A 15056-nucleotide genomic window follows, 5' to 3' on the forward strand; every position below is an offset into this window, starting at 1 on the left:
TACAGAGCCTTAAAAATTAAGACGCCAAAAGGAAAGTTTAAGATATCTGTAATATTTCTTGAGTTAAAGGCCTGCAAACTTTGGAGAAAAAAATTGAAAAGTGCTTTTTTTCCATTTTTGAATAGTCACCACTGGTGTATAATGCAACAAAGACTGCTAAAGTCAATAGATATTACTAATAGACCTACCAATCTCTGTGTAAAAATAACAATGATGCTTTAATTTTTTTTTTAAGTCATTTTTACCCTCGTTTAATTTGGCTCCGAATCTCAGGTGAAAATTGTCATTTTGACCCCCCTCTACGAAATAGTGGATTACTCCGTAAATATACATCCATGACATTTCATATTTTGGCTTTCATCACCATACATGTTTATCTTTCTTCAGAAAAAAAGATGAACAAAATCAGAAATTTGAACCGGGGAAGTTTCTGAAATTTTGATTGATTTGACATGGAATGACCCTGAAAACCGTTCCCTCCAGTGAGCTGTTCACTGCTGCGACTGGAGTATTGAATCAGTGAGTTCAACTTGAAAACTGAATCATACAAGTTTATAAACATGAGGTTGTTGAGTAAATACGAATTTTCAGTTTTGGGTGAATTTTTTTGCGTTTGTGAATCGGTAACTGTGGCTACTTCTTGTCATGTCTTTTTTATTTAACAAAATTCTCATGCTTTTGCCCCCATATTTTATTTAGTGTTTTCTCTCTGATGCTTGGAAACAGAAGAGCTTGACTTCATCCTGAGGAGGATCAGGCGGCAGCATGGCAGATGAGAACGGTGAGTTGTGTTGACAAACGGATGAAGAGATAATCTCATCTGCACTTCTTTAGTGATATTATTGGGACAGTCGTCAGCAGATTTTTCAACAGTCTGTTTTGGGCTCTCAGAATCATTCAGTCAGTGCTAATGGGCTGAGCGTTTAAATAGGTCAGTGTGAAACTGAGCCTTTAACTAGTAGACGAAAGATTGTAGACAGCCACACCTCTCTTAGCCCAGCTTTCCTCATGGTAACATAAAAAGAGATACAAGGAAATGAACCCAGGAGTGTTTCTATATTTTTAAGTCCTCTAAATGATCAACGTCATCAAAACTTCGCTGAAAAACCTGTTTTATACAATCTACTTCACACAAACTTCTAGTGCTGTCAAACGGTGAATCGCATCCAAAATAAAAGTTTTTGTTTATATAATATATGTGTACTGTGTATATTTATTATGTATATATAAATTAAAAAAATATTTACATGTATATATATATTTATTTATACTCGTATATAATTTATATATAAACAAATAAACAAAACATATTTTTCTTAAATATATGCGTGTGTGTGTGTGTGTGTGTGTGTATATATATATATATATACAGTGGGTACGGAAAGTATTCAGACCCCCTTAAATTTTCCACTCTTTGTTATATTGCAGCCATTTGCTAAAATCATTTAAGTTAATTTTTTTTCCTCATTAATGTACACAGAGCACCCCATATTGACAGAAAAACACAGAATTGTTGACATTTTTGCAGATTTATTAAAAAAGAAAAACTGAAATATCACATGGTCCTAAGTATTCAGACCCTTTGCTCAGTATTTAGGAGAAGCACCCTTTTGATCTAATACAGCCATGAAGTTTTTCACACCTGGATTTGGGGATCCTCTGCCATTCCTCCTTGCAGATCCTCTCCAGTTCTGTCAGGTTGGATGGTAAACGTTGGTGGACAGCCATTTTTAGGTCTCTCCAGAGATGCTCAATTGGGTTTAAGTCAGGGCTCTGGCTGGGCCATTCAAGAACAGTCACAGAGTTGTTGTGAAGCCACTCCTTCGTTATTATATAAAAATGTCAACAATTCTGTGTTTTTCTGTCAATATGGGGTGCTGTGTGTACATTAATGAGGAAAAAAATTAACTTAAATGATTTTAGCAAATGGCTGCAATATAACAAAGAGTGACAAATTTAAGGGGGTCTGAATACTTTCCGTACCCACTGTATGTATATACACAGTACATTTATACTATTTATAATATATGCATTTATTATGTAAACACAAACTTTTATTTTGCCCGCGAAATACGAACACAAACACTTCTGCTAGTTAGTGTGTTTACAGCACATCATGTCTAACACAGTTCCCACATGTGCACCTCAAATAAGTGAATACTAATAATGAATGCAATAAAACTGCTGTCACATCATGTAAAGTACCACATACAAAGTTTAAACTTACCACTGAGAAACGTCCTGATCAAGTTGTGCTTGCGATGGCGTTTCCGGTTGAGCGACTGCATCTGTATCATCCTCGGACTTGGGCTCGAATTGATAAGGTAATATCAATACCATTTTTGTAACCTTACAGCATTTTTGTTTGCAAGTAACCCTCCGGAACAAATATTTTATTATGGCAATGGGCTCTGTGTATACGGAAAGCTCAATCACAACAGACTTGGCCAGCTGACCAATCAGAGCAGAGCAGGTTTACCTTAATGTCTAACACAGTTCCCACATGTGCACCTCAAATAAGTGAATACTAATAATGAATGCAATAAAACTGCTGTCACATCATGTAAAGTACCACATACAAAGTTTAAACTTACCACTGAGAAACGTCCTGATCAAGTTGTGCTTGCGATGGCGTTTCCGGTTGAGCGACTGCATCTGTATCATCCTCGGACTTGGGCTCGAATTGATAAGGTAATATCAATACCATTTTTGTAACCTTACAGCATTTTTGTTTGCAAGTAACCCTCCGGAACAAATATTTTATTATGGCAATGGGCTCTGTGTATACGGAAAGATCAATCACAACAGACTTGGCCAGCTGACCAATCAGCAGAGCAGGTTTACCTTAAGCTCAGAACTGCTTTGAACGAATCGTTTCGGAAATCATTGAAAAATGATTCTAATATTAAATGTATATTCTGAGAAATTAAAATGTTCTCTGACCTTTGATGCATTTAAACCTGTTGTAGGGGACTTCAACACAATATTAGGACACTTTAAAATACCATATGACCTGCTCTTTAAAGGGGACATCGGATGTCCATTTTCCACAAGTTGGTGTAATTCTTTAGGGTCTTCATGAAATGTTTGTAACATACTTTGGTTAAATGCATGTCCCTTTAAATTATAATAAGCTACTGGTCACCCCGCCCCTCTCTTCCGTTTTTTGTGTATTCGGTGGCACGTTACAAAAAAAAAAACAAAACAGAAAATCAAAACCGTTTGATAATTGTCCCCTTTAAATTGACAGCCATAATAATTATACAAATCACACTTTTGGATACAATAGTCAGTTTTTTAATTATTATTAACTTTTTATTGATACTTTTCAGTTTGAGTGAATTCTATTTTTAAATAATAGTAATATACTGTATATAAATGAATATAATCAAATGCATTTATAATGAACATTTCTCACACTTTATCTGCTGTTTTGGATTCATTTTCTCTCTGCCAAGGGTACCTGAGGTGCTGTTATAGCATGTTGTAGAACAGAAAGCAATTAAATTATTTTCTACTTAATGACACCAAATCAATATCTTGTTTTTCATCTTGCAGAGACACCTGCTGTTGCTCCTCCAGTGTTTGTGTTTCAGAAAGATAAAGCACAAAAGGTAAGACCAGCACTTTCGTTCTTACTGGTTGACTTGGATCACACCTGTCCCATTCTGGCCTTAAAACACTTTTCTGTCCTCAGAGGTCAGCAGAGGGATACAGCACAGAGGATGGAGAGGGTGAGCTTCAGTCTTTTTGCCGTCAACAGACAATATTATTGAAAGGATTCATTTCACAAAGAAATGTTTGGAAAAGGCCATATAACTATCATTTAACTAATGTTTAAAGAGGCAGAGTGCTTAAATGTCATAATGTTATTACAGAGACTAAAAATCTTATAAACAGGCTTTGTTTTCTTTTTGTAAAAAAATTAAATAATAATAAATTTTTTTCCTATTACTTTTTTGTGAAAACTCCAGTCCAGTGTGAAGAATTCATGTATGCATGTGTCTTTAAAATTTAAATGTATTTTATATTTTATTTTATTTTTTTCTGGACTTGGTTTCCCTTCTGTTTCTGCCTAGACTCTGATAAAGAAGACGGCAGTTACAGTCCTGCTGCCAAAAGAGGAAGAAGATCACCATTTACGCAATTCCCACCATCTCATTCCGGTAATCCACCTGGAAAATAATTACAGGTCTTCATAGCACATTACGGGCTTCTTCTGTTTAGCCCGGTTTCTTGACACACTTTCTTTTCCGTTTTACAGTTTCTAAGAATAATGTTTTCATGCCATCCAGTTTCTGCCAGTCACCAACCAGAAACTCCGACTCAGAACCTGGTGAGACTCAATGTGCTTCAAATTTGTACCTAATCACATATTATGTAAATCAATATGAAATGATCTTCGTAACCTGTTTTACTTTCATAATGTGTCATTTATGAGTGAAACAGTAATCAAGTAAGAAAAAAAATCAAGACTGGATTGTATCCATTGGGAATTGGTCAGATTGCGAAAAGTGGTCTGTATTTGACAGAATTGAAAATTAAAATTGTTTCTGAGATGGAGCAAGTTATTACATTTTGAAAGTTTGCGGAGACAAACTTTTGCACAAGACCAAGATTGTGCAATAAGAAAGTACATTTTGGTTTCATGTTAACTGTTTTCTCCATTGTTTTTTCTTCGTCAGAAGAGAAGACTGTGGGGTTTCGCCTGAAGCCCCCGACTCTTATCCATGGCCAGGCGCCGAGCACTGGTGAGTCAGTGTTCAAACATCTGCTGTTTTAAACAGTCTGTTGATTAATGTCCAGTTGTGGAGCTTTCATAAGTTTCTTTATTTATATGATAGACAGTAGACAGTCACCATTTGAACTTTCTGTGCCAGAGACCCTCAGAGGGCCTGACAAAGTCCTGAGGGATGTGTTTCTGTCACCAGGCCTAGCTGGTTAAGAGCGATCATTATTTTATTGATTCGTTTCAGGTGTCCCCAGCCCGAAACCCAAAGAAGCCCAGCGCAGCATCCTGAGACCTCCAGTGCTGCAGCCCCCTCCGGCCCGATCCCCCCCTCAGAACAGTGAGTACAAGGGTACACAAAAATGACTGGTCGCTCCAAACCTTGGTTTTGAAATTACAGTTTACAATGTGTACACATTGGTCAACTTATTATTGTTTTTAATCGTGCTTTAGAAATAAATTGCCTTGCCTTGTCAGTTCGATACATTTTCGGTACAGCAGGAGGGAAAAATGTAAACACTATTTTTTTTATTTTTTACTGAACACATTGCGGCTTTGTCTTTAAATAAATATATTTATTAGGATAAAAAAATCTATCTCAGCTAATGCTGTAAACTGTATAGAGAGCCCTATTACTTGCACAGTTTTTACATTTTCTTCTAAATCTAATTATAAAATTAGGTTTCTACTCCAATTCGATGTTAAAATATAATCATTTACAAAATGGCTGTCATAACTTGTTTTCATGACAGACTTATTTAAACATACATTAAATAATTAAGACATCACTAACAGTTTAAGTAAAATGTAATAAATATATAGGCTAATATAGTGCATATTTTAGTGCAGTGCTCTAGAGTTCCCTTCTCTAGTGAACTAACCAGCTGTGGGCACTGAATGACTTATATGTAATGCTATGTTAAATGTTTACACGCTGTTTTACTGATGTCTTTCCGTGGTTAGAACACTGATTCAGCGATTACTTGAGACATGAGATGTTCATTCATGTTTATTTTGTACTAGTAGTAAAGAGGAGGGATGATTGTGTTCATTTGAGCTCTGCTGCTGTTTGCCTATACAACGGGCTGTCACGGCGCATCAAAATGGCATTTATTGTTTGCATTTCGTGATAAAATGGACAGAATTTGAAAGATGAGACTTTATTTCTTATCGAAAATAACTGAACACAGAGCTCATGGTTATTATGTCCAGTGAAGTTTTATTCACGCATCATATTGACTCATTAAAATTAAGATATATAAAACTAGTTCAGCTAGTTTCAAATTAAGTTCTGCACATACAATGGTTAAAACGAGGCTGTATTGGTTCCATACACAAGCGTACCGAACAGAAAGACCTGTACTGAAAATATTCTGTACAAATATGTGTACCATTACACCCCTAGTGAGTACTTGATGAATACCAACTCCGATAAATCAGCTGAAGCAGAACTACAACTAACAGCTGCAGCCTGTTGTTTCACCAGACACAAGCAAAAGCAGTTCAAACGGAGCAAAAAACCTCTCCGATGGAGGAGCAGAATGTGAAGGTAACTCAGAGACGCCTGCTGCTGGCACACAGGATAATGACGTGACATCGGTAAGACAGCACTGTTCTAAATCTATTAATCACTGTTCTAAGTCTATTCAAATCTATCAAGTGCACTTTGGGAGGAAATCGATTAATGCCAGTATAATGGTTTGACAACCCGTGTCCAAATACTTTTTCATTCATTTCAAACAGTATATCTTTTTATAATTTCAAACGTACCAAACTTCTTTTTTGGGGAACATTTTGCTTGGAAAGGGCATTTGTGCTATACTTTTTCATCAGATGCCGCTTTGTTTATTTTCTTATATAGCACAAATACATTAATATATCGTGAAGTGTTGCTTAAGTGTCTTCATTCTTTTCACTGTAAAGTTTGAACTCTGTGTTTATTATATTTGACAATGTAAGCGTGTTTGAATGCAGCATGGGCTTTGGTCCAAAGGCCAGACAAGTCTAACTATATTTTACATGGCTGTGGCTTCCTGAAATGACTTTGACATCTTGTTCTGAATGTCTTTGTTGTGTTTGGCTGACCCAGTATTTCTAGTTGAAGCTCTGACGCGTAAATGCAAAAAGCAAAGTGAACAGGGTAGGAGCAGTCTGGACACACTTTTAAACTTAAATGACCTTTTTGTTATTTCTTTTAAGGTAAAGAACAACAGCACTTTTGAGCACAAAACAGAAGACAAAACTGAAGGTGCCCCAATTGAGGGCAGTTTTGTGTTTGGACAGAATATGAGGGACAGAGCAAAGGTTTGATTCATATGCATTCGATGTTCTCTGTGTGCTTGTCTCATTCCTGTTAGGGCTGGGTTATACATTGAATTTTTAGTACAGTTTTTTGCTGGCAATTTAAAAATGAAGGAATGATTTGATGCAATTTTTACTTATTTAGTTGCCCAATTTCTCCTTGACGTGTGAGTATGGAAGCATTTAGACAAATGTTTTCATAGCATCTCTTATTTAAACTTTAGTAAGAACATGTTTTCAATTCATTTCATGAATCAGTTCAAACAGTTCAAATGATAAGATTCAGACTTCTTCTTCAGTGTTTTCTGTGTTGGGGTTTTGTTTTGTTGAAAATATAACTGTATTTGCTGCAGGTGGCCAACAGCTGTGTCTTATCCGAGAGTGGCGATTGTCTTCTGGCTGAAAATTCAGAGGAGACCAATTACTTTTTGCAGTGCGTCACTTCCAGGTACTGCAATTGAAATGTTTATGTTCGTTTTTAAAGTCATTTTTTTATAGATCTCCTCAGACAGAAACTTGCAACTTTTCTTGCCATCAATATTGTGTTTTGTAGTGCACAAAAACCTGATAGCAGCAATGCCAACAGCGTGAAGTTTGTCTTTGGGCAGAACATGTTGGATCGTGTCTTGGTAAGGCAACAAATTCTTTTCTAAACCTTGATATGCTTGTCATGATTTGGCATGATAAAGTTATCATAGATGACAGTTCCCGACTTGTTTATGTATTGCATGCTTCCAGGCGCTGCCGAAATTCAGCACTGAACCTCCAGGGGGCAGCAGAGAGCCTCAGCCTGAGAGGGGCCTGTTCAGCCAGATTTCCTCCTCACAAGATCAAACTGTGGAGAAGAGTACGTGTTCTAGTTCCAATCACAAATCAGAGATGACAAATATGTTTTGAACTAATGCTACATCCTTACTACGTGCAGAACTTTGCAGTGTCAAATAGTTTTTCTATTTACACTGAAAGCAAAATACTGTGTGAAATGACAGCAAGTCATTACGTTATTAATATACATTGAGACCAAGCAGATTTTGCTTTGGGCAGGGCTACTTTGCATTGCATCATATGTGCTTGTTGTGGATGGTTATGATAAAACCTTACGAGATGTTTTATCACATGGAACTCTTTATCATATCGTGAAAAAAAACCCCAGAGTGTCCCTTCCTTTTATTTGATGGTGGTCAAGCTCTCCCATCACCATATTTACAACAATAGCAAGAGTCAGAGGCACAGTCACATTTTTAAAATGTGATAACCGCATACAACGTATATTTCATGTTGCCTAAATACTTTTCATTTGTAAATAATTATTTCTTCACATGCTAGGGTTGTGCAAAACTGCATATTTTCAAAATGTACTGTGACTAGTCGTTTATAAGTGGGCTAATTGTTATGGATAGATTGGTTTCGGGTATACATTGCCAAACGTGGGTCTTGAGATGTCTTATTAAACTTTTTTTTTTTTTTTTTACCTGACAAATGTGGCATGTTATTAATAAAATAGCTCAAGTACAGCATGCTTATCCCAGCCACTATAAATATAAAAATTAAAATATAGAAAATCTAATATATATATATATATATAGAGAGAGAGAGAGACACACACACACACTAGACAATTAATAGACAATATAGACAAATTAACAGTTTGAATAGCTACAGCTATTTAACAGAGGAACTTTTTATTATTGGTCTTATTGATAATTGATACATGTTTGAATTGTATTTGTCACTAAACTTTACATTACATATACATTTATTATCCAAAGTGACTTATAATTTGCCATAAGAGTCCACAATTGTCTATATAAATAAATAAAACAATCACATCAGGTATCTAATGTCAAGAAGATTTATAATTAAAGTTCCATTCAAAACATTCTGCCATTCAAAATTTGGGGTTGGATTGTATAATGTCCCACATTCACCAAGGTTGCATTTATTTGATCAAGAACACATAAAAAAATAAATATGATTGTGAAATATTATTACAAGAGCTTTTTTCTATTTAAATATATTTTAAAATTGTATTCATTCCTGTGATGCAAAGCTGAATGTTCAGCATCATTACTCCAGTCTTCAGTGTCACATGATCCTTCAGAAATCATTCTAATATGCTTTATATTTTGGTGTTTTTTTTCAGGATTCTTTGATCAATAGAAAGTTCATAACAGCGTTTATTTTAAACAAATATTTTGTGACATTTTAAATGTCTTTACTGTTACTTTTTTTTTATTTAATGAATCCTTGCTGAATAAAAGCATTAATATCTTTCAAAAAAATGTCTTACCCTAAACTTTTGAATGGACGTGTAAATTACATTTTCTACCATTGGTGTAACAGTATTGTCTTGTGCCACTGCACTAAATCGTTGTGGTTTTAAAACAAATTCTTTAATGTGCTGTAGGTGACACCACGAAAGAGTCTCTGGAGGAGTCAGCGGCACGACACGAAGCACACAAACCCCAGAAGTGTTTATTAGAGCGGGTGGAGGTCAGGACAGGAGAGGAGTCTGAGAGCAACGTGCTGCAGGTGAGAGCAGCTCACACATCTGATCCATACAGGCGAGCTTCATCAAAACACATGAGAAGATGATGCTGCTCTGTCCCGTGTGTTTTCAGATGCAGTGTAAGTTGTTTGTGTTTGAGATGCTGTCTCAGTCGTGGGTGGAGAGAGGATGTGGAGTGCTCAGGCTCAATGACATCGCATCCGCTGATGACGGCACCTTACAGTCCAGACTGGGTAATGCACTACTGATGTTGTAAAAGGCATTGGTCATATAACCTTCACTCTTTAATATTAATATAACTTCTATATTTCAAGTCTTCCGAAGCCATATGATATACACTACCATACAATAGTTTGGGGTCATACAGATTTTTTTTATGTTACTGAGAAAAGTCTCTTATGTTCACCAAGGCAGCATTTATTTGATCATAAATAAATAAAATAAAATAAAAAAAGAATAAATAAAAACAGTAATATTGTGGAATATTAATTAAAGTTTAATATAACTGTTTTCTATTTTAATATATTTTAAAATGTAATTTATTCCTGTGATGCAAAGCTGAATTTTCAGCATCGTTACTCCAGTCTTCAGTGTCACGTGATCCTTCAGAAATCATTCTGATATGCCGATTTAACGCTCAAGAAACATTTCTGATTAATGTCACTTTTGAAAACAGTTGTTCTGATTAATATTTTTGTGGATTATTTGAAATAGAAATCATTTGTAACATTGATCAGTTCAGTAATATGAACTGAATAAAAATATAATTTTTTAAGTTTTTGTTAATGGATGAACTATTACTTCAAAACTATTTAAAGTGAGCTAATGAGATGCACAACATCTGAAGTGTACTGGATGCTTGTTTTATTCAAAATTCATGCAAAATTCATTAAAAACAGTGCATTTTCATTGCAGTCAATGCAGTCTGCAGATTTTGTAACTGACACAAGGGGGTGCTAATACTTCTGTTTAATCAGCCTTGGGTGCTGAAGTTCTCAAAATGGACAAATATTGGTCAGTTCATTAGTTTGTCCTATATACTGGACTGTATTCAACTTTTATTTAGCAAAAAATTGCATAACACACCTTTTTCAGTCACACATTTGCAAAGGAGCACAGGCTGTAATTGATTTAGTAAGAAAAATCTGTAGTGGTTTTGTTTACTGAGAGCTGATCATGGTGTGTTTGTGGCTTGCAGTCATGCGGACTCAGGGAAGCCTTCGAGTGATCCTCAACACTAAGCTTTGGCCTCAGATGCAAGTGGATAAAGCCAGTGAGAAGAGTCTCAGAATAACAGCCATGGACACAGAGGAGCAGGACGTCAAAGTCTTCCTCATATCTGTAAGAACGCACTGAATGATTATATCATCACAGCTGATTTGAGAGCTGTGAACAGTCAGTGTTGTGTTGTTGGTCTCATGAGGTCTCATCTCATCTCTCAGTCCAGCTCTAAGGACGCTGCGCAGCTCTTTGCAGCCCTGCACCATCGTATCCTGGCGCTGCGGAGCATCAGCGGGCAGGAGTCTGACGGCCGTCCGGGCAACCGCTTCAGTGATGACGACGAGTCCCGCACACCCCCCACATCGGCGACGCCTGCTCAAGGTAATCTTTCATACCAAGTATGAAAGGAAGCTACCATCAAAGATGGTTATCTACACTTGTAAGGTGCAGATCAAAAATAGTTTTTGTTGACATGTTATCAACAACTGTTTTTATAGAAGGCGTTTTTAACTGATTTGTTTCAGGTTCAGGACTCCACCCAAAAAAAAAAAACTAATTTTTTCCCCACCTAACATTAAAGTTTTTAAATATACTTTTATATTGCAATAACTTCACATTAAATCTTCAAATGAATGTAGAAACAACATAAAGACAGTATATTTTTCAAATTTGTTTAATGGCTTATTTTTTATGACTGAAGGCAAGTATCACTGATACCAATACTACTGAGGTCTCTATGAAATAGTTTTTTCCCCCTCTAATATTTAACCATTGACTATAGCCATTCAACATTACAGTATAATTGAGAGCTATCAATTTTAACATTTAGTAGACCCATTATAATAAATGTTATATTCGGCTACCTGTGCCGTCCAGAAAGTAAGAAATATACAGAAATTGAATAAAGTTATCAAACACTAAATTCTAAATGGATAAATCCTTAAAGCTACTAAAGTTATTGATTTCCCCTTTTTTCTTTTGTTCTTTGATTTAACACACATCACAGCAGCTGGGTTATTAGGTTTTTTGGCTGCTATTAATTTAAGAGCTGCCACTGCTGAACATGACACGCATCCTATTTTCTCACAACTCTTTACCTTTTCTGACCCACTTCAGCTCTTAAAGTAAGCTCTTGAATTGGGTGTGTTAGATGAGGGAGACAGTGCTGGGCTGCTCCGGGACAGTTCTGAAAATCACTGCATTTCAGAGACATGTTCTTAAATGTGACACATATATAACAAATACTTGCATGCATGCCCAGTTTTAAGGCAGCTTTAATCACCTTTTTGGTAACTTCACGACTTAACTGATGACAAAACTGCGACATTGCATGCTCATAGTTTCATTTGTGCTTTAATATGAAATTATATACAGCACTTGTTATATGCATTATATATACAGCATTTGTGCGTGCGCTATGGACACAGTGTAACGGCTGACAGGACAGGAAAATAAATTGTTCTGACATATGGCCTAACATCTCATCTGACCGCAGTTCACTGTTGCTCAACTGAAGCTCCTCGTCACCTGTACCTTTTCCCTGCTTGCTTGACTCGTGCCTGGTGCTGAGGCGAAGTTGAAGTGTATGTCTGAAAAGTCCCGTTTTATGTGCTCGTAAAGACATTATGCATCTAAATAAACACAATTTGGTCCCACTTTATATTAAGTGGCCTTAACTACTATGTACTTGCATCAAAAATTGTGTTTATATTGTATTGCAAAACACTTTTGCTGCTATTGAGGTGGGATACGGGTAAGTTTAGTGACAGGTTTGGTGGTATGGGTAGGTTTAAGGGTGGGTTAAGGTGTAAGGGATGGGTCAACAGTGTAATTATAAATGTAATTACAGAAATTAATTACAGATGTAATTACATGCATGCAATTTTTTAAATATAAGTACAATGTAAAAACATGTATGTACACAATAAGTGCATTGTACCAAATGATTAATTTAAATGTAAGTACAGTAGTTAAGTAGTAGTTAAGACCACTTAATATAAAGTGGGACCCACAATTCTTATCAAGAAAAAAGAGACAGAAGCAGCAGTTGTGATTGGGGTGGCCAACCTGTTGATGTGACTTTTTGTTTGTGACTTTTTTTTTTTTTGGAAATTCAATATTTATTGAAAAATTTATATTTATAAAATCAATTGTCCACATTTGTTAATTTTTTTCAACCATACATTAAAAATACGATTCATACCATGACTTGAAGACATCTCTTTAATAATGCATATTTTAATTTCTGAATTAAATTTTTGCTGTTTTTGGGGGCATAAAGTCAAAAACATCCAGGAAATATCGATATCTTAATGAAGGGGGAAAAAGCCTCATTAAAAGAATAAAATGTCTAGTGGTTTGACATAATCTTCTGTTATTGTCTCTCAGTATTTTATTAGGAATAAGTATTGATAAAGATTAAAAACAACAATAATAAAATTGGTAAAAAAGTTTTTCAAAACCACACGAACCATCATGAATTCAAAGAATACATTCAAGAACGAGGCACATGCATTTTTAATTTCTCCCTTTTAAAAGTTATGCATTATTATAAGTGATATTTATTTGGCTGTCCCAACTATATAGGTCTATATAGTTATTATTTGCAGTTAGTATTGTTTTTTTCCCTGCTTTCCACAACCCATTTTTGTGTTCATCTATTTTTGGGTTTGTTTTTATCTGTGCGTTGCTAATTTATCGGTTTTGTCTATTTATTCTTTTTTTTTTTTTTTTCAGGTAATCTGGAGGCAGGTGTGTGTCCATCCACAGGTGACACATAGTGGTGAGCCTGCTGCTGATTTCTGTCCCACAATGCCTCACTGCAGCCCTTTGATCCGCTCAAATACTATGCAGGTGTTTTTATTCCAAAATCCTTCAGGTGTACTTTAAGTCTTGTGTTCAGCTGGTTTTATTTATTGCATTTTAACAGCAAAAAAACTCATCTTCAGGACTGGACACGTAACTCTCTCAATGTCATCATATTGATGGAAAAGAGAGGCTCTTAGTGTTTTAGTAAACTGGTTTTCCATTCTAAATGTGAGACTTAATTACTCCATTTCCTGCTGAGTGGAAACAGGATAAAGTGCACACAGAGTTAACAGAAACCAAACAGATGCTAGTTGTCCCATCTCATCTTCCGTCACGGTTCTGCTCAGTTTCAGCTGCATTGTTCAAATTATCCCTCACGTTCTCTCTTTAGATTTCAGAATGACTTTACTTGAGTCATGTGATTTGTAAGCGGCATTTAGTTTCCTCATATAGTGCTGTAGATCAGTACAATATTAAAAGAGAGCTGATCGTTCATGTGGCCGCTCTTCTCTTGAGTCTTATAAACATTCAGAATCAGAAGTTTCACACTGCGGCTTTAAGTGGACCTCATTTATTATTCATATTAGATCAAATTTGTTTAGTTTTTTTCCCCCTCTAATATTTAACCATTGACTATAGCCATTCAGCATTACAGTATAATTGAGAGCTATCAATTTTAACATTTAGTAGACCCATTATAATAAATGTTATATTCGGCTACCTGTGCCGTCCAGAAAGTAAGAAATATACAGAAATTGAATAAAGTTATCAAACACTAAATTCTAAATAGATAAATCCTTAAAGCTACTAAAGTTATTGATTTCCCCTTTTTTCTTTTGTTCTTTGATTTAACACACATCACAGCAGCTGGGTTATTAGGTTTTTTGGCTGCTATTAATTTAAGAGCTGCCACTGCTGAACATGACACGCATCCTATTTTCTCACAACTCTTTACCTTTTCTGACCCACTTCAGCTCTTAAAGTAAGCTCTTGAATCGGGTGTGTTAGATGAGGGAGACAGTGCTGGGCTGCTCCGGGACAGTTCTGAAAATCACTGCATTTCAGAGACATGTTCTTAAATGTGACACATATATAACAAATACTTACATGCATGCCCAGTTTTAAGGCAGCTTTAATCACCTTTTTGGTAACTTCACGACTTAACTGATGACAAAACTGCGACATTGCATGCTCATAGTTTCATTTGTGCTTTAATATGAAATTATATACATTACAGTATAATTGAGAGCTATCAATTTTAACATTTAGTAGACCCATTATAATAAATGTTATATTCGGCTACCTGTGCCGTCCAGAAAGTAAGAAATATACAGAAATTGAATAAAGTTATCAAACACTAAATTCTAAATGGATAAATCCTTAAAGCTACTAAAGTTATTGATTTCCCCTTTTTTCTTTTGTTCTTTGATTTAACACACATCACAGCAGCTGGGTTATTAGGTTTTTTGGCTGCTATTAATTTAAGAG

General features: G+C 35.6%; 1 protein-coding gene across 2 annotated transcripts; it reads left to right on the top strand.

The window, feature by feature from the left end:
• The first annotated feature begins 480 nt into the window (after positions 1-480).
• Positions 481-14162, top strand: LOC107553552 (ran-binding protein 3). 2 transcript variants are annotated; one of them, XM_016235822.1, is made up of 18 exons: positions 481-519; positions 700-781; positions 3559-3614; positions 3698-3734; positions 4080-4166; positions 4265-4336; positions 4689-4751; positions 4977-5069; positions 6216-6328; positions 6929-7033; positions 7384-7478; positions 7584-7659; positions 7769-7877; positions 9438-9562; positions 9652-9772; positions 10738-10880; positions 10982-11141; positions 13497-14162. In XM_016235822.1, exons 2-18 carry the CDS (start codon positions 766-768, stop codon positions 13538-13540), a joined length of 1515 nt encoding a protein of 504 aa, XP_016091308.1. In that variant the 5' UTR covers positions 481-519; positions 700-765; the 3' UTR covers positions 13541-14162. The 2 variants fall into 2 exon arrangements, with proteins under 2 accessions (XP_016091308.1, XP_016091307.1); XM_016235821.1 differs by having other exon boundaries at positions 482-519; positions 4686-4751.
• Positions 14163-15056: the final 894 nt, after the last annotated feature.

This window comes from Sinocyclocheilus grahami, unplaced genomic scaffold (assembly GCF_001515645.1).
Source record: "Sinocyclocheilus grahami isolate Dianchi unplaced genomic scaffold, SAMN03320097.WGS_v1.1 scaffold474.1, whole genome shotgun sequence".
NCBI lineage: Eukaryota > Metazoa > Chordata > Actinopteri > Cypriniformes > Cyprinidae > Sinocyclocheilus > Sinocyclocheilus grahami.